The sequence below is a fragment of the Suncus etruscus genome, chromosome 17 (assembly GCF_024139225.1).
Source record: "Suncus etruscus isolate mSunEtr1 chromosome 17, mSunEtr1.pri.cur, whole genome shotgun sequence".
In the NCBI taxonomy this organism is placed as follows: Eukaryota; Metazoa; Chordata; class Mammalia; order Eulipotyphla; family Soricidae; genus Suncus; species Suncus etruscus.
In genome coordinates this window covers 67,881,456-67,907,475 of record NC_064864.1, presented here as the reverse complement: position 1 = coordinate 67,907,475, position 26,020 = coordinate 67,881,456, and the positions used below count along the sequence as shown (strand labels likewise).

At 50.5% G+C, this 26,020-nt stretch overlaps 1 protein-coding gene across 1 annotated transcript in view; it reads right to left on the bottom strand.

Annotated features, from left to right (window-relative positions):
* Positions 1-26,020, bottom strand: part of LOC126033477 (deleted in malignant brain tumors 1 protein-like) — an 81,785-nt gene that overhangs the window by 26,499 nt on the left and 29,266 nt on the right. Inside the window, exons 10-28 of the mRNA XM_049790449.1 lie at positions 25,901-25,930; positions 24,731-24,772; positions 23,099-23,246; positions 22,038-22,228; positions 20,963-20,992; positions 19,751-19,792; positions 18,886-19,203; positions 16,761-17,078; positions 13,838-13,888; positions 12,022-12,426; positions 10,683-10,725; positions 8,009-8,343; positions 6,258-6,284; positions 5,681-5,834; positions 3,389-3,447; positions 3,230-3,313; positions 2,057-2,368; positions 1,883-1,886; positions 894-1,000 (exon numbers count right to left, since the gene is read on the bottom strand). Coding sequence (XP_049646406.1) covers positions 894-1,000; positions 1,883-1,886; positions 2,057-2,368; positions 3,230-3,313; positions 3,389-3,447; positions 5,681-5,834; positions 6,258-6,284; positions 8,009-8,343; positions 10,683-10,725; positions 12,022-12,426; positions 13,838-13,888; positions 16,761-17,078; positions 18,886-19,203; positions 19,751-19,792; positions 20,963-20,992; positions 22,038-22,228; positions 23,099-23,246; positions 24,731-24,772; positions 25,901-25,930 — 2,700 coding nt within the window. The remainder of the gene's footprint in view (positions 1-893; positions 1,001-1,882; positions 1,887-2,056; positions 2,369-3,229; positions 3,314-3,388; positions 3,448-5,680; positions 5,835-6,257; positions 6,285-8,008; positions 8,344-10,682; positions 10,726-12,021; positions 12,427-13,837; positions 13,889-16,760; positions 17,079-18,885; positions 19,204-19,750; positions 19,793-20,962; positions 20,993-22,037; positions 22,229-23,098; positions 23,247-24,730; positions 24,773-25,900; positions 25,931-26,020) is intronic.

Genomic DNA, 26,020 nt, shown 5'->3' with positions numbered 1-26,020 from the left:
ACACATGTGTAAGGGGAAACATACAAGTGCATGTGTAAAGGTACATGTATATGCACACATGCAAGGGGCACACTCTCTGTAAGGATGAAAGTGTACATGGATGTTTACACATGATGGGAACACATGTGCAGGGCAACACACATGTGCAACATGTACGTGACATAAACATAAGGCGCACATCACTTATTAGTTAGGTCATGCAGGTGTGCGTGTATGGAAGGACACAGATGTGTAACAGCACATGTGTGTATGCATGTGATGGCATAAATGTGCCCATGAGACACTATGGCAAGGGTGGCGAACAGGATTTTGACCCTCCCTCAAAATAGCAAAATGCAATATGTGTTTAATAGGTTATTGTTAAAATGAGATGCTTTCGTGTGAGTGTTTGTCTGTTTTGGCGGGTCACTGCGTGGTGTGGCTCTCTGACTCTCACAGTTGAAAATTTTGGTTCTTTGTTGTTGAACTTGTTCACCACCCCTGCACTATTGTGTAAGGGGCATGCATGAATACATACGTGTGAGAGCTTATGTGTGGGTCATTGGCGCATGTTGACTAGGAGCCCAAGGAGTGTCACTCCCTCTTTGGGTCCCTGGTCTCAGATAATGGTGCTGTGAGGGTAAGTGCTGAGTTGCTGGTACAGGAAGTGGTACAGGACTGGACTGCAGAGCTCAGGCATGGAGGGGACATGGGGTTTCTGATGCCCCCTCCCCCCCCACCTTCCAAGGCAGCCTCTCTCCTCCCTCAGGCTTTCTTTCCCTTTTCTTTCTTTTGTTTTTGTATTTGGGCCACACTCAGCTGTGCTTAGGGCTTAGAGAGTTTGGGACCATCTGAGATACTGGGGATCGAACCCAGGTTAGTCCTGTGCAAGGTCAGTGTCCTCCCCAGTGCACCATTGCTCTGGCCCTCGCCTGCCCCTAATTCATGGCAGCTGCTGTAAGGCTGGTCCAGACCTTTCAGGGCCACCTCCACCTCCTGCAGCAGGATGAGGGGACAGTTCCTGCAGGGACCCCAGGGTTTTGAGCTAAAAACCCCACAAGAGAAAGGCAAAGGTCACCTGCCTCGGGGCACCACCTACCTGGCTCCGTGGCCTTTATGGGAGATGCTGTGGACAGAGAGAAGTAGGAGTGAGAAGTTACCTGAAATCTTCCTCCTCCTCTTTCTCCTCTTCCTCCTCCTCTTCTTTCTCCTCTTCCTCCTCCTCTTCTTTCTCCTCATTCTTCTCTTCTTCATCTCCTCCTTCTTCTCTTCTTCATCTCCTCCTTCTCTTTTCTCTCCTCATTCCCCTCTTCCTCCTCCTCCTTTTCTTCTTCCTCCTCCTCCTCTTCTTCCTTCTCCTCTTTCTCTTTGTTCTCCCTCTCCCTCACTCTTCCCCCCTCCTTTTCTTATTCCTCCTCCTCCTCTCCATCCCTGACTGTAATTGTTGAAGCCAGAATAACAAATTGAGGAACTCTTGCCTCCATCTCACTGCCAATGTGACTTTGCCAAGGCAGACCACAGTGGCCCCTTCTGAACTGAGGATTTACCTGGCATTGGGGGACTCACAGCAACTGATGTGGAGTCTGGCAGGGAGTCTACAAGGTAAAATCAAAGTGAGGGGGTCATACATTTAATTTTCCCAGACCCGGTGAGGTATGTGGTTTTTTTGGGTGTGTGTGGCAAGGAGAGATTTTGGGCCACCCCTGATAATAATCAGGACCTGCTCCTGCCTCTGCACTCAGAAATTATTCTCGGTGGTGCTTGGGGAAACCATCTGGGGCTCAAGGGATTGAACCCAGTTGGGTCGCATGCAAGGCAAGTGCCCTCCCTGCTGTGCTATCACTTTAGCCATGAAATCACAATTCATTTTAATCTTGACACAGTTTGCTTAGGGCAAACTGACCTGGCTGTGGAGACGAAGTTTCTAGAGGAAGATTTAACTCCTCAGAGCGAGGTGGGGTAAGACATGGGCATGGCGTGGGACAGCTGGCATGACCGGTGGTGCAGGGCCCGATACCCAAAGACATGGTGGGGCACAACCCAGCCTCCCCAAGCACTGCAGCTGTCCTTGGCCCACCTGAGCAAACAACTCCGGCATCCTCATGGTGGCCGCAGTTGTGGGTGAACCAACCACTGTGTAGACACTGCCAGAGCCAGGACTCGGTGCCCGCACACTCCACATCGTCCAGAGCAATGGGGCCCAGGCCCCGTAGGAAGCGTGCCCGGCCTGGAGCTGCCACAGCATAACCACAGCCCAGCTGCCTGCATACCACCTGGGCCTCCCGCAGGTCCCAGCTGTCGTCACACACACTGCCCCAGCTGCCGTTGCGCCACAGCTCCACGCGGCCCTCGCAGGAGTGGCTGCCATCCATCAGGCGCAGGGCCACATCTGCCAGAGATATGCTGTCACCACATTGGGCCATGACCAGCTTCATGACGACTCTCACGAGGGTTCAAAGGGCCTTGGGGTCCCATCTCATGTTACATATCATGAGATCTTACTTTGGGGGGCTCTTTTTATTTATGGGCTATATCCAGGGGAGCTCAGGGCTTACTCCCAGCAGTTTTGAGGGATACCGGGGTTTGAAGCCAGGTGGGCTGCATGCAAGGCAAACACCCTCTCCTATATGCTTTCGCTCCAGCCCTTGGAGTTCTTTGTAGTGATGCTCTGAGGCCACTCATGGCAAATGCTCTGTCCACCAGGCCAAGCACTTCTATGTTGGGACACTGAGATGTGGGGTTGTGTGTGGCCTAAGGGGCATGAGACCACCCTATTTGGTGGTTGGGGGGTACCCATGGCTCTGCCCAGCAGTGCTTAGGGTGAGTGGGGCACAATCCATGACCAGAACTCAAAGTATAAGCACACGACCACTGAACCATCTCCACCAACAGCTTATATGGGATTGTCCCTGTGTGCAGGTAAAGATGAAAGATGACTCCCCAAAGTCATGAAGAAGGGGAAGGGTGCTAGACTCTGCTTTGCAGAGCCCCTCTTCTCCCGTGCCAGCAGATGAAAAGAAACTGTATATATAGTTTGGGTACAAAATAAATTTAAAAAGAGGGAGAAGTGGGGTGGGTGACAAGTCCTATTTGCCAGTACAAGAGGGTCTGAGTGTTAGAAGAGCTGTCTGAGGTCTCAGCCACCTTCTGAAGCTGGATCTTGGGGGCACCCCGGGAAGTACAGGGAGCCCCTAGCATGTCCCCAGCCTGCCAGGGGTCAACACAGGGGCAACGAGTCCCTGGAACTCACCTGTATTGTTCTCGTCTTGCACCAATGACTCATAGGTGGCATAGAAGCCGATGTTGGTGACGATGGCGTCACTGTGGAAGACGACTGCCAGCCGATTGGAAGAAGAGGTGAAAATGGGGGTGGCCCCGGAGCAGAATCGCCCCAGAGAGAAAGACTCACTTTGTGGACCATCAAAAATTTCAATAAAGTCATAGGGACAGCCATAGAAGTTTTCCATCCTGTGAAGAGAGGCTCATTCAGACTCGGGGAATCCCCAGCACCCTGAATGAATCCCCCAGAACACTGTCAGGGGGGATCCCTGAGCAAAGAGCCAGAAATGGCCCAAGAACCAAAAATCTAAAACATGAAAATAGGGGCTGGAGTGATAGTACAACAAGTAAGGCACTTGCCTTGCATGCAGCCGACCCAGGTTCAATCCCCAGGATTTCACATGGTTCCCTGAGCTCTGCCAGGAATAATTCCTGATGCAGGGCCAAGAGTAACCCCTGAGCACTTCTGGGTTTAACCCAAAACCCACAAAACAAAACAAAACAAACAAAACATCAAAACAGACTCAGGACTAGGGCTCTTTCTCAGCAAACAGTCTCAGCTAAGCACAGAATGATTTTGTAAAAACTCTTAAAATCCAAATCTCCCCTAGCAGTCTGGAGTCTCCTATGTCTGGAGACAATCTGTGTCCTCCTGGGTCTAAACATTTAGTCATTTCCCATCCGTCTGTGGTTCTGAATATGCTCAACCAGCACCAGAAAGAAGGTTTAGGAACCAAGTTAAAAACAGCTTCTTGGGCCCGGAGAGATAGCAAAGTGGTGTTTGCCTTGCAAGCAGCCGATCCAGGACCAAAGGTGGTTGGTTCAAATCCCAGTGTCCCATATGGTCCCCCGTGCCTGCCAGGAGCTATTTCTGAGCAGACAGCCAGGAGTAACCCCTGAGCACCGCCGGGCGTGACCCAAAAACCAAAAAAAAACAAAAAAACAAAAAAAAAACAAAACAGCTTCTTACCCTGTGGGCCCTGTCCCCATGTGGGGGGCTGGAGCGATAGCAAAGCGGTAAGGCCTTGCACAGGGTCAACACAGAATGGACCACAGTTCGAATCCTGGCATTCCATATGGTCCCCTGAGCCTGCCAGGAGCAACTTCTGAGCACAGAGCCAGGAGTAACCCCTGAGTGCCATCGTGTGTCACACAAACACCCACCCAACCCCCACAAAAAATATGTTCTGGCAGACAGTGTGGGGAAGATACGAGATAGAAGACTGCTAGACTATACCTATTATACACCTTCAGCCGGGTTTGGATTTTGTGCATGACCCTGATTCAAACTCTTTTCGTAGGGTGATTTTACAACTTGGAATGTCATTTTAGAATGTTCCTCTACTCCAGGGGTCTCAAACTCGCGGCCCGTGGGCTGCAAACGGCCCTCCATACAACATTTTGTGGCCCTGCCCTAGAGGAATCTTTTTTGTTTTGTTTTGTTTTAGTTGTTTGGGTCACACCCCCCAATGTTCAAAGCTTACTACTGACTTTGCACTCAAGGATCACCCCTACTTTGCCTCCTGTGGCCCCCAGGTAAATTGAGTTTGAGACCCCTGCTCTACTCCTTTTTGTTTTTGGATTTTGAGCCACATTCTTCAGTGCTCAGGTCTTATTCCTGACTTTGTGCTTAGAAATCACTCCCGCTGGACTCAGGGGACAGATGGGGTGCTAGGGATCAAATCCAGGTGGGGCAAGCACCTTACCTGCTAGACTATCACTCTGCCCTCTTCCCCTTATAGGGTCATGCTCAGCAGAGATAAAGGGCCATGTGTTGTTGGGAATTGAACTGACTTTCTTGCACATACTAGACCTCTGCTCCTGCCCTTGAACATGTTGGCCCAGTACTGGGTTTTTCAAGGGCCCTTTCCAAGGATCAGAATAGTCTCTTCTTAGTAAAAGAAAACAGACATGCCTACCAATAAAAATTATTTTGGCCCTGAGGGCTGGAGTAGGTAAGGCATTTGCCTTGTATGCAGCTGACCTGGTTCAACCCCCAGAATCCTAAATGGTTTCCCAAGTCTGTTAGGAGTAACATTTGAGTGCAGAGCCAGGAGTGACTCTTGAGTGTCTCCGGGTGTGACATTCAAATCAGAAAAATTATTTTGACCGATGTTCATTTTGTGGGGAGGTTTGAGCCACACCTGGTGATGTTCAGGGCTTATTCCTGGCTCTACCCTCAAGAATCATTTGTGATGGTGCTCTGGGGACTCTATGAGATGGCGAAGATTGAATGAGGGTCTATCATGTGTGAGGCAAGTGATCTCCTCACTGTGCTATGGCTCTGGTCTCTTGAGAAATAGCCTTAAATAGACCTATAATCTTTCCTCACACTGGGAATAAATAGGAAGCTGGGTTTTTGGGGGTGCACTGAGAATGGAGAGGGAGGGCAGTACACAGGGAAAGAGATGTGTCAACTCACTTCAACACATCAAAAGTAAGCTTGACGTGAGCTCTGCTGTCCACTTGTATGTCCCAGGCGCAGACCACATTGGTGGGGTACTTCTTAGGATACCAGGGGCTGGAGAAGGAGCCTGAGCTATTTGTGAGCAAACCTCCACACTGGAAGTTTTTGTCTGCAAGAAAGAGTAACGCAGTCCCATTGGAAGGGATACACTTTTCTCTGCTGTGGTTTATAGAGGGTCCATGGGACCAGAAGAATAACATGGGAATCCACAAGGGTGGCCTAGGAGACACTTTAGTGCCCAGAGCTCACAGGGTTGTCTCATTTGGCTGAGGAAAGATATGGAGGAGGCAATGGGCCCAGCCAAAGGTGACCCTCACTTGCATGGACATGTTCTTTCTTGGCCTAGATCCACAGATCCCCTGATTCTCTGCGGTCCAGGCCAGTGTTGCTGAGCGCTTCTGGGGAATGGGAGAGGGATTCCCCTTGTTTCAGGCCCCTCAGTGCCATGGGGCCTTGGGTTCAGAGACTCCCAGAGTGAGAAGGGACAGAGAAGAGAAGCATGCAGCGTCAGGCTGGAACTGAGCCGAGTTACCTTCCATGGGGCTGTCGCCACTCAGGTCTGTGGAAAAATCCAGAGAAAGTGACTGTGAGGGAGACCTAGGGCCTGGCTGGGTCTGTGAAGAGTTCAGAGTCCCAGTGGGTTCTGGTGGGTCCAGAGCCAGGTTGGCTCTTGCACAACCCTGCACACCTGTTCTCACTCGCAGAGCAGCCCCTGTGAAGGTGCTTTTCTTTTCATTTTTTTTTGTTTTTGTTTTTGGGTCACACCTGGTGATGCTTAGAGCTTACTGCTCAGGAATCACTCCTGGTAGGCTCAGGGATTCTATGGTATGCTGGGGATCGAACCCTAGTTGCCCACATGCAAGGCACATGCCATCTCTGCTGTGCTATGGCTCTGTCCTCCAAAATGCTCCCCTCCCATCAGTTCCCCTCCTATCACCTTCGCTCTCCACAATCAGGACGGGCCCCACTATAGGAGTCACAGCAGCCTGAGAACGGAGAGCAGTTGAAAGATGTGGGGAAGAGATGTACCTGAGAGTCCCAGGTTTGGACCGGCCTTGATGCCTGCTCAGAGACAGACAGACAGACAGAGACAGAGAGACATGGAGAGTTAGAAGCACACACAGTCATTATGGAAATCAGAAACTTTCAGAAGAACCAGAAATAAACTAAGCTGAAAGTGGGGAGATCAGTCCTGAGATTACCCACATTGGTGAGAGTGTAGCCCCCACTACCCCTACCCCCGCCCCCGCAGTCCCTGCCCACTGGGCTTCCCAACCAGGCCAGGGCCAGAGGTAACATGTGGGGAGCCTTCCTGTGGAGTAACCTGAGCCAGGGCTTTTCTGCCTTATCAAGGGAAGGAAGATGTGAATTTGTCATCATGTGGTCAGACACAGTCACAAGAGCATTTGGACAAGTTGCTTTGGGCCAAACCTAGCATAGGTTGAGCACACTTTGCTTTTTATTAATGCTTTTGGATTTGGGGGCCACACCCAGCTGCACTCAGGGATTACTCCTGGCTCTGAGTTCAGGAATCACTTCTGGCAGGTTTAGGGGACCCTATGGGATGCTGAGGATTTAACCCAGTTTAGCTGTGTGCAAGGTAAATGCCCTACTTGCTGTGTTTTTGCTCTGGTCCCTGCCCCCCCTTTAAAATAAAATTAATTCTATAATTGAATCACTGTGAGATACACAGTTACTAAGTTGTTCATGATTGAGTTTCAGTCATAGACTGTCCAACCCCCTTCACCAGGGCATATTTCCTGCCACCAATGTTCCCAGTTTCCCTCATGCTCTCCCCCCTGCCTGCTGCAGGGCTAACATTCTCTTTCTCTCTTCATTTAGACACTGTAGTTTTTCAGCTCCCTTCTCTGTCCTCGCTGCACTTTCAGGCTCTTTGTGTCAAGCTTCCTACCATGGATGGGTCCTCCTGACCATCATCACTATTGTTTCTGGAAGTCATTATCATGATATATATATATATATATTTGTTTTTTACTATCTTATGATCATTCTATCTGTGTCTATCTCTCTCCCTCTGACTCATTTCAACTGAGCACCCTTTAAACTCATCTCAGTCACCCAACCAGATGTCAGATGACACCCTCTACCTGGTCACCCACATAAGTCGGGGTCTCTCCACCCAAACTTAGGAGCAAGAACTGCAATCTCCTTTGCAGAAGTTTTTGAAAAGTTGGCTAGAAGCCAACTGGATTCTGCTGGCCTGGAGGGGTTCCCCCACGTCCCATCACTGACTGGGGATGCTGGGTTCTTCCCTCAGCTCACCGGAGCAAATGACACCCGCATCCTCATGGTGGCCACAGTTGTGAGAGAACCAGCCGCTGTGTAGACACTCCCACACCTTGGCCTCGCGGCCTAGGCACTGCACGTCATCCAGCATGATGTGGCCGGTTCCGCCCTGGAAGAAGCTCTGGGCAGGTGCCGACAGGGCCTGGCCACAGCCCAGCTGCCCACACACCACCCCTGCATCTGCTAGGTCCCAGCTGTCGTCACACACGGTGCCCCATGTGCCATTGTAGGCCACCTCTACCCGGCCCTCACAGCGGTGGCTGCCATTCACCAGCCTCAGGGCCATACCTGGGGGCAAAGCACAGCCTGAGCTGGGTCACACCCCTCATCCCCCCCTCTCAGGGTCTCCAGACTCTCTTGTTGCTTTGGGACTTCATAACTGCACATTGGTGGCAGGGGAGACCTAGGAATGGCTGTGACACTGCTGTGCCCCTCACCTCCCATCAGGGACCCCAGTGAATGTGTTTCCCACTACCCTCCGTGGAGCTTTGGAACATTCCCCAAAGCTTGCACAAATGCTAAGTGGCCTTCCTGGGTATCCCCAGAGACAGTCCCTTCGCTCTGACTTAGGTAACTGAATGGTGACTGTAACCTGAGCTGGTTTGTTCCCCAAGATTGGCCTCTTCTTAGGCAAGGGATTAACACAAACTCAAGAGAAGACTGAGTTACAATCAGCAGTTTTTTTGGAGGGGCAGAATCCTCCAAAAGTTTTTTTTTTTTTAGGGCCACATCCAGTGGTGCTCAAGGGTTCCTCCTGCCTCTCCCTCAGGAATCATTCCTGGCATGCTTGGAGAACTCTACAGGATACCAGGGATCGAACCTGGGTCAGCTACATATAAGGCAAAAGCTCTCCCTTTTGTGTTTTCACTCCATCTCCCTGATTCCTGGCCAAATTCTTGCCCCAAGAAGATTATGTGATTGGACCCAGAATTGTGAGGGCTATCTTATCTGGGTCACACTAGCAGTACTTGGAGGGACTCTGAGGCTGTGCCCAGAAATACTCAAAGTCCTCACCAAGGAGACTTTGTGGAGCTGGGAATGGAAATGAGGGGCTACAAGCAGGGCCAAGTCCTGCCCATTGTCCCTGCAGCCTCCAACCTTAACCTCCAGGCCAGCACCATTGGGGGCTATGTGTAGACTGTCAGAAGTAATGAGTGGGGTGATGGGGAGCTGCTGGGAGTAATCAAGATGCCCGGTGTGGGGCAGAGCCAGGGCCTCCTCCTCTCCCAGGAAGGTAGACAGGCACCCCCCTGCCTCTGCCCTTGCCTCTGTCCACCCACTCCCTCTCCCAGAGGGCCCCACCCACCACTGTCACGCTCATCCTGCTTCACGGTGTTGTAGAGCGCGTGGAAGCCCGTGTTGGTGATCATGGCATCGCTCCTGAAGACGGCAGTGATGAGGTTGGAGGACGAATAGAAGGTGAGCTCAGTGCCCGCACAAAACCTACCAAGGGACAGCGGTGCTGCCTGCCGCCCGTCGAACACCTCGAGGAAGTCATAAGGGCACCCGTAGATGTCCTCGAGTCTGGGGGGGGGGGGAGATAAGACCAGGTGGGTGGGAGCCAGGGAGAAAGCTCAGGGCACAGGGGCACTTGCTGAGCAGAGGCAGGTCCCAGCATGGCCCCCAGTGCCCGAAAAGCATTGCATTGCTCCCGGGCCTGAACCTCATAGGCCAGGGGGCACCGTGTGACAGGAATGAGTGAGGCAGCCAGGAGAGGGATGATTTCATTAAAAATCAGAAATATTTCAGGGTGGGAGTGATAACACAATGGTAGGGAGTTTGCTTTGCACACGGCCAACCTAAGATGGACCTGGGTTCAATTCCCGGCATCCCATATGGTTCCCTGAGCTTGCCAGGAGTGATTCAGAGTCAGAAATAACCCTTGAGTACTGCCTGGTGTAACCCCAAAAATCAAAAACAAAAAAGAAATATTTCAGGACTGGATAGCACAGCAAGGAGGACTTTTGTCTTGCACGTAGCCAACCTAGGTTCAAACCTCAGCAACCCATATGGTCCCTGAACCTGCTAGGAGTAATTTCTGAGCACAGAGAAGGAGTAACCCCTGAGCGCCACCGGGTGTGTCCCCCAAACAAAAGAACATTGTTGTGGGCTGAGCCATACATAGTACAGTGGGGAAGCCTATGTCAGACAGGGGTTCAATCCCAGCTTCTTATATGGTTTTCTGAGCACAGAGCCAGGAGTAACTCCTGAGGTCTGCCAACGAAACAAACAAATAAATCAAAATTTAAAAGCTAAATGTGGATTTTCCAGCCCCCTGGGGAGTCAAGCTGCTGCCGCCTGGGAACCTCTCAGAGACTCAGTCTCCAAGCAAGTTTCTCACTAAAATGCAGAAGGAATTGCCGGTCCTAAGATTTTCGGATTATCTACTGAATGTTGTGCCCCATTTCATATGGTGAAATCTCACCCCTGTGTATTGTTGGGTGGGGACTTTGGGAGATCAGGTCCCCTATGGGTGGCATCAGTGGCCCTTTAAAAAGACTAAGAAGGAGCAGGAAAGATAATACAGAGCTGAAGGTGCTTGCCTGGCATGTGGCTGACCCCAGTTGGGTCCCCAACACTGCATCTTGTTTAGGGGACCTGGTGTGTCCCTTGAGGAATAACATCTGAGCACTGCCACCCAAAAAGAGGCTGAGAATTCTCCCATTCACCATGTGTGTCTGGGGCAAATGTGGCTACCTCAGTGACTGTCTGCAGCCCCAAAGTCTCCAGAGCCCCAAGGAAGTTATTTGGTATCTCTTCCACTGCCTGATGCCCAGTGCCCAGGGGGACCCAGGGGAGAGGAGGGTGTGCTTGGCTCCTTCCCACCTGCACCTGGTGCTTCTTACTTCAGACTCGGGATCTTCAGCTCTATGTGGAACTTCTGGGCCACGTGTATCACCCACACACACTCCACATCAGTGGGGTAGTTTGCGGGGTACCACGGGCTGGAGAAGGAGCCTGAAAGGCTGGAAATGACGCCGCCGCAGGCGCTGCTTCCTCCTGGGGTGGGGGTGGGGGAGAGAGAGAGAGAGCAGACACAGTGGCTCTGGGTTCTCCTGGTGGAACAATCTAGAACTCTCTCAAGGGCAAAGACATGCGAGTGTGTGTGTGTGTGTGTGTGTGTGTGTGTGTGTGTGTGTGTGTGTGTGTGTGTGTGTGAATGTGTTTGAGTGTGTGAGTATGAGTGTGTATAAGGCAATCTAGCTGATACTGTGTTAACGCTCTCCTGACCTCCTCCCTGCAAATCAGTCCCATTCATATGTGGCCAATGTGCCCAGGGGAGAATCCCTCCTCCAATTCCTTCCCTATAGGCAGTAGAGGGAGCCCTTCATCCTTGATGTCCCCCAAACTGTTTCCATCCACCCAATGTGCTTGCAGCAGCAGTTACCTTGTGGAGGGGGGACCGGAGGAAGAAGGGCTGCGAAAAGGAAAGCACAGTTGGAAGGACAAGCTTAGAATGGGGGGGGGGTAGACACAGTGGGGGCAGACATAGATATATAGTCTATTCTCTCTCCTCCCCTTCCCTCTCCCCTCTCCACCCCTTCTCCCTTTCCCTCCTCATCTCTTTTCTCCTCCACTTTCCTTCTCTCCCCCATCTTCTTCTCTCCTCTCTGCTTTGCTCCCTAGGGGTTCTAGTCTGGGTCTCTGACCAGATGATTTTCTCACTTTGCAGAGGTTTGGGCAGGGAGCATCTGTCCTACCTGGGGGTGCAGAGGGCAGTTCTGGGGCCCATTCCCCAGCATCTGCATTCAGGGAAGAAGAATCAGAGTCAGAAAACAAACTACTGAAGACAAAGTAGTGACAGGATTATTGGTAGGTCCCAAGGCACACCAGGAGCAAGGTAGGCTGGACTCCTGACCAAGCCCAAGGTGTTGGGTGAGCAGGAACCGCACGACTCCCTATGGAGAGGGTCCTCACTGCTCTCAGGGCTGAAGGCATCTCACTGGGCTCCCAAGGCCATGTGTGCTCCCCACCACCACCACCACCACGAGGGGAGAATGTACCTGAGCAGATGACACCGGCGTCCTCATGGTGCCCGCAGTTGTGGTCAGACCAGCCTGAGCTGGGGCACTGACCCAGGTGGTTCTCATTCCCTGAGCACTGGATATTGTCCAGGACGATGTCCCCCGAGCCTGGGCCAAAGTGGGCCTTTCCGGGGGCGGCGATGGCCCAGCCACAGCCCAGCTGCCGACACACCACCTTGGCCTCGTTCAGGTCCCACAGGTCATCACACACAGTGCCCCAGGCCCCGTCGTGCAGCACCTCGATGCGGCCGGAGCAGCGCCCAGAGCCACCTACCAGTCGCAGTTCAGGCCCCATTTCTAAACAGAACAGAGGCCTGAGGGAGGAGCCCGTGTATTCACAGACAAGGCCGGGGAGGACTAGAGCTACGTCTGGGGTAACCACCAAGCAAAGTGGGGCTCGGGAGGGGACAACATGTGTGGGCTCCCATCTCTGCTCCCTTCTTCTTGAGCCCCCTCCCCTTTCATGGGTCATTTGTGTCACAGGACACCAAAAGGCATGGTGTCTCTGAGGGCCGGGTGATAGTGAGGGTGAGTATAAAGTGGGCACTCAGCACTCAGCACTGGACATGTCTGAAGAAGTGGAGCTAAGCCCAGCAAAGCTGGGGTGACTGGGAAAGTGGATTTTAGCTGCTGTGATTTTTGAATAAACGTAGACTTATCTGGTTGGGGGGCCACACCTAGTGGTGTTTAAGGGCTTACTCCTGGTTCTCTGCTCAGCACACAAAATCCCCCACCCCCCAAGCAGGGCAATTGCACCACCCAGAGCTACACAGTTCCCCAGCTCTGATTTTTCCAGTGGCTTCTAAGTGGGAACTAGCAGCAGCCAGGGAGGGCCAGCTGAGGAGGCCTCTGTGTGTGTGTGTGTGTGTGTGTGTGTGTGTGTGTGTGTGTGAATTTAGGTGTGTGTATGTAGGGGTTTGTGTATTTAGCTGTACTATGAGTGTAGGGGTATATATATAGGCTGTGTTATGAGTGGTTTTTATGTGTGTGAATTTAGGTGTGTATATACAGGGGTGTTTAGGTATATTAAATGTGTAGAGGTGTAGGTGGGGTGTGTGTGTGTCTGTGTCTGTGTAGGGGGGGGGGGCTACTGGGCCCGCACCCAGGCCTCTAGCATCAGTCACGGCTCTCTCCTGGCCCTACCGCAGTTCCAAGGCCTCTGCTCCCAGAGTCCTACCTGAAGAGGCCCCACTGCCAGCTGTGCCTACCTGGCTCCCCCTCACCCTGTGGGATGGCATTGAAGAGAGCTTGGAAGCCGGTGTTGGTGATCATGGAGTCGCTCCGGAACACCACGGTCATCATGTCTGAGGAGGAGAAGAACAGCACAGCCACCGAGGAGCAGAACTTCCCCATGGACAGCGCCGCGATCCTGGGGCCGTCGAAGATCTCAACCGAATCATAGGGGCACCCCAGGATGTCTTCCAGCCTGGGGGAGCCCATGTGGAACAGGGGCAGCAAGTTAGAACCTTCTTCTAGTCCAGAGCAGTGCTGGCACAGTCATGGGGACCCTCTCTGAATCCCCACAGGAATGCTCTTGGTGGCATATCAGAATTCTCATTCCTATAAGCATGTACGAGACTTGTGGTCATAGCGAGTAACCGAGATGGTCCAGTCACAATGGCTTTAGCCAATCACGGACAACAAAGAACACCATAAAGTACTAAAGACACATTTTCTTATTGGGGCTCCTAGTGGTGTCTGGGGGCTTTGGAGGGACACTCTAGAATCTACTTAGTCTAGCAGAGTGAGCTCAGCTACCAGGGCCATACCTGGAGGTGGCCAGGAGGCCACAGAATGTTCGGAGTTGGATTAGATGCCACACACAGCAATGCTTCTAGCATTTTCTCTGAGAGACGTGTTATGTCCTTACCTCAGATTGGGGATCAGGAGCTCGATGCGGAAGTTTTTGTCCACATGGATCTCCCACACACACTGCACATCAGTTGGGTAGCTCTCGGGGTACATGGGGCTGGTGAACGAGCCCGAGAAACTGGAGATGACCCCACCACAAGAAGTATTGCCTCCTGGAGCAACAGGGTAAGAGGACAGACAGTCCAGTGGCACTCCCTGTGTGACCCAGTGTCACGGTACAGGGTCAGCTGCAGTGCCCCAGGTAGACAAAGCTCCATCCACACAGAGCTTTAGTCTAAATAACTCATGAGAAAAAGAGCCATTGATTGGCTCAAGATTTTCAGGCCAGGCCACTGCCATCCCCAATAAGGAATGTGGTAATTGCCTTCAGTGCTTCCTTTTAACAGGAGAGAAGGCACCTTTGTGGGCTGGGAGAGACAGAGTGTACCCACTCAGGACCACTGGAGAGCTGGGGCACAGTGCAGGACTGAGAGCAAAAAAGGTCTTGAAAAATGGGGGCCCTAGGAATCAGGGGAAAAGGAAGGGAAGGAGACATTGGACTTTTAGGAGGTGGGGACCAGGTCAGCCCAGCGCACGGTCTCTGTCTGGTCTTTCTCAGGTTGACCCTTTCTACTGGGACCCCCTGAGTCCTGAAACTGACACTCAGTGGTTTGGGGTCTCAGATTTCACAGGTGAGGGAGATCTGTTCTCCCATGTTAATTTTGTCATGGGGACTCACAAAGATTCATTTCTACATATATCTGTGTTAGGCAGCATAGAAGCTGCGCTGCCAACCTGCTTTCAAGGGACCTTTGGTTACCTTAGCAGTCTTATCCCTGAGGAGGAAGTTGCTGTATTTCTTACTCGACTGCTCCCTGACTAACTTAGCTCCTTCAGCTTCCTTGGGATGAGGGTGGAGAGTCCCCTGATGTCTGTAGTGGGGAGTTGGCAGGTTATAAACAGGGACCAGCTCTGAAATCCTGAGGAGCTGGATTTCTCCACGTCTCTCCTCAGAAAAAGGGAGTGAGTGATTCTAGGGCAGGAGGCTTTACAGACTGACCTAGCGAGGGGTGGTCAGGGGACATTGACCTGACCTTTCTCTATCCCCACCTTATTCTGACTGGGAAGGCTGAGGATCTCTGTGAGGAAAGTTAGTGCCTTCAGGCCTGGGGAACCAGTATCATTGCCCTCAGCTGCTCCAGCTGGATTCCTGCCCCATTGCCCTCTCAAGAGAGCTCTCCATTCAGGCCTGACCATGTTTTGATCAATCCAGCATCTACAAGGTTCTCTAGCTGGCGAGTTGCCTTTCCCCCAGTAAAACAAGTGTCTACCTGTTACATGATCCTGAAGAGCTGTAGAAAGACCTAGAATAGAAAAGAGAGAAAAAGGAGACCATGATGCTCCGGGGAAGAAAAATTTAGGTTCAGCTATAGGCCATGGCTGTGCACAGTCTGCTGAGATATACTCAGGGCAAAGGCACCAAGGACAGGGACTGAATGAACTAAGGGCCCATCTTCGGAAACATGTTCCTAGGCCCCACCATGTATCCCTGAGACTGCACCATCCCAAGGATGAGGACTAGGGTTTCCTAGACATACACAGCCTTGGCAAGTGTCATTTATCAACAAGGCACCATAAGAGATAGACAGTAGCTGGTTGGAAAGGTTGTCCAGCGGGGAGGGTGTTTGACCTGCACACGGCTGAATTGACTTGATCCCTGGCATCCCATATGGTCCCCTGAGCTCTGTCTGGAGTGATCCCTGGAGAAAGCCTCAAGGACAGCTGGGTGTGGCCCCCAAACAAACATACACACACACAAAACGTGTACTTACTTGGAGGTGTTGAAGGGGGTAGATCTTCAGCATCTGAAGGTGAGAGAAAGGCCAAAGGTTATATTCTTTTTGACTGTGGTGCAGGGAGGGGTGGGGATAATGGGGTGCAGTTGAGCAATGATGGAGAAAGCACCCAAGTCTTCTCAAGGGACTCAGGGCATCATAATTTTTCTAGGGAACCCCAATCACTACTGTCAGGTCTAGTCTTGGGGGAGGGCATGCAGGATCCAGTGGGGGTCAACTTTGCACTCAGAATCCAGGCTAGACTAGTCTTGGATGGATGGTGCATAGGAGGTGGCTGGATGAACCAGGATAGATGGGCAGCTCAGTGGAAAGATGGATGGATTGAATAGAGAATAGATAGATGGAAGGAAAAATAGGTAATGGTATGAATGGATGAATAGGTGGCTGGATAAGCAAATGGTTGGATTAATGGATGGAGAAATGGATGCATGGATGAATGGATGTATGGATGTATGGATGGTGAAAAGAAGTATGAATGGATGAAAATATGGGTGGATGAATTGATGGTGGATAGATATAGCGGATGGAAGAATGGATAAAGAGATGAATGGATGATTCATTAAGGATGGATGAGTGGATAGACAAATGGAAAGATGAATAGATGATAGACAGATGAGTGGATGGATATTTGGAAAGATGGCTGAATGGGCAGATGGAGAGATGATAAAGTGATAGACAAATGAATAGATGGAGAGATGGATGGGTAGATAAAGAGAAGAATGAATAGCTGGACAGAAAGAGGGATGGGGAGAGATGGGTGGATGGACAGATGGATTGATAGAGAGATGGATGGGTAAATGGGCTGATGAAGAGGTGTATGGACAGATGGGCAGGCAGAGGGATGGAGGAAGAGATGGATGGTTGGAAAGTTAGATGAGTGGGTATAAATAGATGCCCAGAGTCTGGTGGACATGGGGATGGATGGACCATTGAGTGGTACTCTTTAGAGTTTCTCCCCCTAGCATCAAGACAATTGTTCTAGAGGGGACAGGCTACCTGAGCAAATGACACCTGCATCTTCGTGGTGTCCGCAGTTGTGCTCAGACCAGCCTGAGTGGGCACACTGGCCCAGGAAGTGCTCCAGCCCAGAGCACTGGAGGTTGTCCAGAAAGATGTCCCCAGAGCCTGGGCCAAAGTGGGCCTTCCCAAGGGCAGACATGGCCTGACCACAACCCAGCTGTCGACACACCACCTCAGCTTCATTCAGGTCCCACAGATCGTCACACACGGTGCCCCAGGCTCCTTCATAGAGGATCTCCACGCGCCCAGAGCACCGGCCTGAGCCACCCACTAGCCGCAGCTCTGGCCAGTCCCCTGCAGAAAGAGACATAGTGTGAATCCCAAAGAGGCTGGTGCCAGCCCTGCCTAGGGGTCAGCATGCACTAGGGTGGGCAGGCACTTTGCCCTCCACCTGGGGCCTGTTTCTCAGGCTTCTTTTGTTTCCTGAAATGAGGTAGGCCTGCAACCAGCGTCATTTCATTCTAAGCATATTTACAGTTGACCATCTATGCTCTTTGGATCATTCTGGGCCTGCTAGTTCTTGGGCACCCTGTAATGCCAGGGTTGAAATTCGTGATTGTCTTGGAGCAGCCCTTGGAACCCTCTCCCAAGCTCTCATGCACAAATATTCACCCAAATCCATGATTCAGAATATAGTATTCACACTCACATAAACACACACACACACACACACAAACACATATATACAACTGTCCCCACATGCACCAAAGCCAAAAGGTTCAATTCCAGCACCAGTGGGGTTGTCCAGAAGAGAAAAATGTTTTCTCCAGAAGCAGGTGTGTGGAAGAAAACTGGGAACATGGGTGGCGGGAAATAAGCACTGGTGAAGGGTGTTGGACATTGCATGACTGAAGCTCAATAATTAACAATCTTGTAACTATCTCATGGTGATTCAATTAAAAATTTATTTAAAAAATTAAAGTATAGTACATACAAAAAGGAATTTAATAAAGTAAGGGAGTGAAAGACAAAAATAAAAAGAATGGTCAATGTTGAAGATCCACCCAAACTCTAAATAAATAAACAAGTGAATAAATAAAGAAGTCACCTACCTGGGTTGATAATAAATGATTCTGGAGCCTCTGTGAGCAGAGAGAAAGAACAGACACATCAGTATTTACAGAAATCCTGGCTCTAGTGAGTGCAAACAAGGTTTTCCTTCTGTCCATACAAGAGCAGGTCTATTCGGGGTGGGAACCCAGCCCTTCACAGAACAGCAAGGCAGAGGTTGGGTCAACCCATGACTAAAGAAGAACCTTCTCAGGTGGTTGTGAACCCCAACATTTTGGACAAATGTGCTAGGGGCTTAGGGCACATTTGGGGCAGATAAATGTGTTTTGGAGAACCTCTCAGATTTAGCTTGTGATCCTCTGTTGGGTTAACTGGGTTTCATCCTATTCAGGATATGTTTGAAACTCATTGGTTGGAAGCATCTTTAAGTCGCTGCTTTAGACCACCTGTTCTCTACCCCAGGGTGTGTTGGGCACTTGCTAATAAAGACTTCGGGTCTCAGGGGGAAAACTGATTGTGGTTTTGGTTTTCCACCACTGAGCTATCTGCTTCTTAGAAGAAGCGTTTGGGAGTAACTGAGCCTGAGCCTGTTTTATCTTCCTCACCCTGTGGATTATTTCCTGTGTCAGCATTTGCCTCCAGACCTGCGTACCTCCAATCCTCTAGGATTGGGGCATGAGGCTTTTGCTACAATCCTCAGAAGTGTGAGGGTGATATGGCCCCCAAGGCTGTGGCTAAGTGAGATGGAGGTGGAACACACACACACACACACACACACACACACACACACACACACACACACACACACACACACACACACACACACACACACACACACACACACACCCTCTGGCTCCATCACTAAATGTTGATCTGTGATCTGGGCAGCACTTCAATGATCTTCAGTCCTGCATTAGCAAAAAAGCTGTTTTCACCCAGAAAATGTGGGCCTGGTCTTATCCTGCCAGAGAACCCACCAAGTTCCAACGCACCACATGTCAGGGGACCTGTCTTTGTCCCCAGCGACCTTGGAATTGTGATGCTTGTTCTAGAGTACCAGGGCCAGCCAAGATGCAGGAGAGGCACCTACCAGAGCAGATGACACCCGCATCCTCGTGGTGCCCGCAGTTATGCTCAGACCAGCCCGAGTGGGCACACTGGCCCAGGAAGCGCTCCATGCCTGCACACTGGAGGTTGTCCAGGAAGATGTCCCCAGAACCCGGACCGAAGTGGGCCTTCCCCAAGGCGGACGTGGCTCGGCCACAGCCCAGCTGCCGACACACCACCTCAGCCTCATTCAGGTCCCACAGGTCATCACACACAGTGCCCCAGGCCCCCTCGTGCTGCACCTCTACACGCCCAGAGCACCGTCCTGAGCCGCCCACCAGTCGTAGCTCTGGCCAGTTTCCTGAAGAAAAAAAAAAAAAACATATGCGGGAACTGAGCCGGGGGGGGGGGGGGTTCCTGCACATGTGGCAAAAGTTGCCTTGGTTCTCAGTCCCTACTGGCAGGTCAATGGTCAATCAACTCTAGGCCTTTCTCACTGGCCACTGGCATTGTCCAAAGAACACTCAGTCCCAGTGCATCTATTTTTTCTCTAGTTAGTGGGGCCAACATTTTTTTTTAGTTGTTGTTGTTGTTTATATGTATTTTGGGAGATTGGGCCACACCCTATGGTGCTCAGAGGTTACTCATGGCTCTGTATGCAGAAATCACTCCTGATAAGCTCAGGGTGCCCTATGGGAAGCCAAGGATTTAATTGGGTCCACCATATGCAAGGCAAAAGCCCTCCCTGCTGTGCAATCACTTGGACTCTTTGTTTGTTTTTTCCTTTGAAGCCACACCCAACAGCACTCAGAAATCACTCTGGCTGTGCTCAGGGGATCATATAGAATGCTGGTGAATTAACCCAGGTCGACTGCTGGGAATGCGGGTGCTGGGGAGAGAACACTTACCTGGCCTTGCTGTCACCTGCATGGGGATTCCTGTTGGGATGGCTGCGGAGACAAGGGGGTGTTTTAGAGAACAAGGGAGGATGTGACCAACCAGGGAGGCTGCATTCAAGACCCTGTCTGCTCAAGGCTGAGGCGCTGGCAGGTGTTCGTCCCTCAGCTTTCTAGCAAGTGACACCTCAAATCTGGCTCTCTTTACATGGTACATTCAAAGCTTCTTGGGTATGTATGAATCAAGAAGTAAGAATATTCCTGGTCGCTGAAGCAAGAGCACAGTGGGGAAGAGATTGCTTTGCATGCAGGCCAACTTGAGTTAGAAATCTGGCATCTCATAGGGTCCCCAGAGCCAAGGAGCTATTTCTGAGCACAGAACCAGGAGTAACCCCTGAGTTTCACTGATGTGCCTCCCCCAAAATTCCCTTCTTGTGTCCAGTTCCTTAGATCATGCTCTCGAAATTGTGCCAGCTTTGGTTTCTGTGAAATCAGGATCCTTGGTGGGGAAGGGCAGGAAGTAGGTTTTTTGTTTTTGTTTTTGAGTCACATGTGGCAGCACTCAGGGGTTCCTCCTGGCTCTATGCTCAAAAATTGCTCCTGGCAGGCTCAGGAGACCATATGAGATGCCCGGATTCAAACCACCAACCTTGTGCATGAAAGACAAACGCCTTACCTCCATGCTATTTCTCTGGCCCCAGGAAGTGTTTTTTAATTCTGGTTTCTTTTTTTTTTCTTTTCTTCTTTTTATTTTATCTTTTTTTTTTTAATTTAATTCTGGTTTCTAAGGTGCCTTAAGTGAGGAGTGTCTGATGAGGAACAACTCTCACTATCCTTTATTTTGTTTATTTGGGGGCCACACTGGGCAGCATTCAAGGGTTACTCCTGGCTCTGTGCTCAGAAATTACTCCTAGTAGGCTCAGGGGGATCATATAATATGCTGGGGATCCAACCCAGGCCAGTTACATGCCAGGCAAGTGCCCTCCTCACTGTGCTATTACTTTGGTCCCAGGACTTTCTATCTTTGGTTCAAACCAGGACTTAGGAAGTCCAGTCAGCTAGGGTGGATGAGCCATGACTGGTTGATCTGCCTCTGGGTCCAAGGTTAAGTGTATGCAGACAGATAGAACTCTGGGACACAAGAAATGAGGGTTCATGCGTGACATCACACCCGGAGAGAGGAGAGAGGGTGAAGATCAGGTAGCAGCACTGAGTGAAACTCACTGATTAGACGTGGGGTCTGCGAACTTGCAGCTGTGAAGAGAAGGAGAAAATCAGGTTGGAGCGCTGGCGAGTGGCCAGAAACCTTCTGCTTACTTGGGGCTACTCTTTACCATGCACCTTGTACAAAAGATGCATACCAGCTCTGCTCATCCAACCCTCACATCTGTGAAGCTCTCACCCTGTGTCTCTGCTCAGCTAAGAGCCAGGCAAAGGTCATCCTTAGGTTCCCGGCTGACCCTCACAACCTTGAGTCTACACCAAGTCTCTCTTCCAGCACAATTGGTTGGGAGGCTTGAGTCAGTTCAGTTGTGTCCACCTTGTTCTAGTATATTCCATGTGTCCCCTAGTTGTATTTTATTTTTGGTTTTGTTTTGATTTTTAGGCTACATCCAGAAATGCTCTGAGGGGTTACTTCTGTCTCTATGCTCAGAAATTATTCCTGGCAGTTCTTGGGGGACCTTATGAGATGTTGGGGATTGAACCTGGTTGGCAAAGTGCAAGGCAAACTCTCTCCCCGCTGTGCTATAACTCTGGTCCCAAGATATATGATTTATGTTCAGCTGTTGAGGCCCTCTTGGGCTGGGCTCGCCTTGCTCATCTCTGTAGGTGCAAACTCCTCACACCATCCTACCTCTAGTGCAGTGGTCGGCAACCTGCGGCTCGAGAGCCACATGTGGCTCTTTATACTTTTAAGTGGGCTCTTCTGTGTGCCGGGCGGCTGCTCCAGGAGTCAGGACTCTGCTCCTAGCCTCTGTCAGTGTGTGCCCTGTGTGGCTCTCAAAATAAATTTCAATCGTGGTTTTGGCGAGATTTGACTCAGTTGAATAAAAAGGTTGCTGACTACTGTGGATTTCTGACTTAGGAGAGCCTTATATGACACCGAATAGCCCATAATGGGCGTTTTGGTCCTGGCCTCAATCTCCTAGGTGCTTGACTAGCCCCAGCAGCTAACCCCCATCACCTAGCAAGAAAGGCAATTTTCTTCCCATCCTGGGGGCAGTGGTAGATACTGAAGGTCATGTCCAGGACCTGAGCTGGCCCCATGGTAGATAGACCCTGCTGTCCCGCACCTCACCTTTGGCTGTAGAATAATAGTAAGCGACAAAGTTTTTTCCAATGTTGTTGAAACTTCTGAAGTAGATGAGAGTTAAAGAGTTGGAGGCAGACGAGTAGGTGAGGTAGGAGCCCGCGCAGGTCTTCGCGATGGACTTGGTGGAGGATGGAGGCCCATCTAGGATTTCGAAGTATTCATTGGTGCAGTCAAGGCTGGGAGAGAAACATGGAGGGGGTGCTTCTGAGATCTAAGTGGATCTTAGGGGTGACCCACAGTTTTCTTGCATTGCTGGAAGGAGGCTGGGGAGCACCCAGAAGAAGGTGGGAAGCACCCAGATTGTGAATTCCTTTCAGACTGCATTTGCTTCCTGAAAACCAATGCTTGGAGGTGGGTGAGTTGGTTTTAGCTGGGAGAGGACAGAGGGGTGGAAGGGGGTTCTGGTGCTTCTGTTCAGGCCTTGGATAGCCAGTGATCACAGGCAAAGGGCCAAGGGCAGGACCATTGACCAAACATTCAGTGACTTTGTTCCAAGATCCAGCAATTGTCCATTTACAAGCATACCAGAGACATTTACAGCAGAGAAGTGAAAAACAGAGTCTATGAAAATACTGCTGCATGGGGCCACATAATCTGTCCTTAGATAAAGTCTGGAAGAAGCATCCTTGGTCCTTCAGGAGGAAGAATATGAACTCTGACCTCCACAAATGGGACAACTCTCAGCAATGAAGAAGGAGCGAACTATGGTCTCAAAGGCATTATGCTGAGTGCAAATTAAAAAATGTTCAAGAGGAAATAAAATATGTGATCTCATGGATATGAGTCTCAAAAATGACCAAAAATATAGAGAAGAGAGAATTGATAGTGAATGTAATGGTGTGTGTGTGTGTGTGTGTGTGTGTGTGTGTGTGTGTGTGTGTGTGTGTGTGTGTGTAACCTGGATTTCTCCATGTTTTTCCTGTTGCTCCCTCTGTGTTTAGAATAATTTCAAAACCAGCCTTTTAAGAGGCCAGGAGGACTCAGGTACTAAAGGCTTGATGAGTGACCTATGCATGACCCATGTCCCGAGCGATCACTGCCCTTACCTGAGGTAGGGAAAGGCCAGCAGGATGTGATCAGAAGCATTGGCCTTGATGTGCCACACACAGGTTATGTTGTCATGCATCTCATTCTTCGGGGGGTTTCTGATGGCACCCGACGAATTGGTGATTATGCCACCACATGGGAGCTTTCCTACTTACAGAAAAATCAGCAAAACCCCAGGTTTTCTCATGGTGCAGCTCTCCCCATTGTGTGAGTCACACTTATTTGCCCCCTTCCCTAGCTTTTATTGTCTAGCTTTTATTGGGCATTTCTTTTGTTGTTGTTGTTGTTGTTGTTATTGTTGTTTTGTTTTTGTTTTGGGACTACACCCAGCAATACTCAAGCTTTACTCATGGCTCTGGTCTCAGAAATCCCTCCTGGAAGGCTCAGGGAACCTTATGGGATGCTAGGGATTGAAACCAGGTCAACTGTGTGCAAGGCAAAGATCCTTTCTGCTGTGCTATTACTCTGGTCCCCTTATGGGCATTTCTAAGGGTGAATCAGAGATGAGACTCATCTAATAAATAAGTCTTGTAAATGAGGAAAATGGGGTCTAAAAAAGCCCCTGAATTTTAAGCTTTCCTAGAATTGGTGGAAGCTACATGTCCTCGGTTTGCTGGGAGGTCAGTCCCTCTGCTGATGCAGAAGTGGTGAGTTCTGTAGTTTGGAGGTTTGATAAATAAAGGTCATAACTGATTAAAAAAGAAACGTTCTGGTTTTCCCAATCAAGACTAAACTTGCGGAGGCTTCCGTGTGCACAATGGATTCCACCCAACTTCATTTGTACTTTATGAAGATGAACTATTTTTTTTTACTTTAACGAAGCTGTAAAATAATAGGAAATAAGGCTACAGAAACTTAGAGAACTGTAGAGAAAGGTAGGGGGAGAGAGAAGGGAGAAATGTGTGTTTGAAAGAGAACATGGGCTTGAGAGCAAGCTAATGTGACACTATTTAAAGTCATGACAATTTGGAGGGACATTTTTCTCTGGTCATCCACCCCCTCTGATACCAAGAGCATTTTCTGGGTCTGCTTGTCCCTCTGTCTGTTTCTGCATTGACTTGTTTCCTGTCTATGCACAGCTTGTCTGTCTATCTGTCTACCTGCCCAGGAATTCATCTGAACTGAAAGGCAAGTACCCAGCTTTGGCCTTTCTTGGTGGGACGATGTGGTAGTGGGAGACCTGGGCCCACTCTGGCCCCGTGTGTGCAGCCTGACTGTCCAGTCACCTAATTCTCTGACTCCAAATGCAGCTTAGATAAGTGATGGGGAACACTAGGAGGTATATAATAGAGGAGAAAAGAGTGAAGAAAGGGTGGTGAAGGTGAAGGAGGCCTGAGGTGTTGAGGAAGGAACAGAGTAAAGTACGTGTGATCATCTTGGTGGAAGATGTAGCACCCTCACAGTCACCCTGTCTTTTCTCTTTGTCTGTTTTAGGGCCCTACCTGGCAATGCTTAGAGTTCACTCTTAGTTCTGTGCTCAGAAATTACTCTTGGCAGATTCAGGGGACCATATGGGATGCCAGGGATTGTGTGTGTGTGACTCACACAGGAAAGCCCAGTGTTCTGGAGAAATCACTTCCTTGCCTGATCCCGGAGGTGATGAACAGGGCTATAAGGAAACTGAGTCTTACCTGCTCCTATTACTGTTCCTGCCTGGGCAGCCAGGGGGAGACCTGCCAAACACACAGACACATGGGTTTCAGCAGAGACCCCAAGAATTATCCTGGGTCCCCCAGTGCCACTAGACCCTGCAGTGAGGCAGTGGCATCAGGCAGCAGAGGGAAGGCAGTGGTGCCCAGAGTCAAGGTCCCTGTAGACTTCTGGGCTTTTATTTCTCACCAAACACACAGAGGAGAGTTGACAATTTGGTGTAGGGGGTAAGAAAAAAATGGATGGTCTGAAATTTGGGCTCGTGTAGCAATTCTGGGGATTCATGTTCTAGAGTTAAGAGAAAGAAGACCCAGATGTGGGACAGGAGGTCCAACTGGTGGGTTTCTCACCCAGTGCAGCTGGAGTAAGGAACAGGATACTATAGGTCCCTGCACCCCACATCTGTTTTCCCCAGACCTCTGAGCACCCTCTGAGCACCCTATTGTGTAGAAAACTGTCCTGGGGACGTGGAGGGGGAAGTGCCACGGAAACCCTAGACTGGATCCTTAAAGTTATTAAATTTATTATGACTCATGAGAGATCCAGAACCAGCCAAGGGCAGAGCTTCTGGGACCCTATGGGAGAGGGGGAACAGGGTGCTGACTTGGAAAACTCAGGGTGGAGCACAGCAGGGGATGCTCTGTGGGGTGGGGCTGTGCCAATCTGACTCAGGGCAGAAATGCCTGTCGCTGCTCTCAGGCCATAGACCAGCAGTTCTAGACCCTCTAATCTGGTTTCCTTCCTGTCCCCAACCCTATTCTACCAACTGGCCCCCAGGTATAGCTCATCCAGGGGGTCCCCACTCCTGGGATTTTGCTTGTGAATTCCTTTGGAATATCCTGGGAGCCCACAGGATGCCATTGTCCCTCCACTCCCAGCTAAGAAATGCTGCCTTAAAACATGCTCCACCCAGAAACCCTCCTCTTCTCAGAACAAGGTGCTTTGCAATAGGCTGAGAATTTAGAGTCGCTTCCTGTGGACTTAGGAGCAGGGAACATCTGAGGCCCCTTTGCCACTGCCACTGGGTCTTTAGGTGATTCCACAGCTCAGACCTGCCCTCTGGTCTGGTGCTCAGACACATGACTTCTGTCTGATGCAATGAACTCCCCGAAGTTTTGGTAAGTGAAACACGTTGGCATCTCTGTCCCTACCTGTGTCAGTGACTGTGGCATTCTCAGCACCTGTAAATATGCAGATAAAAGACACTGTCCCCAGAGCTCGTTCACACAGTGCTTTGAGACCTGAAAGGTCCAACCAGGTCCTGATGTGGG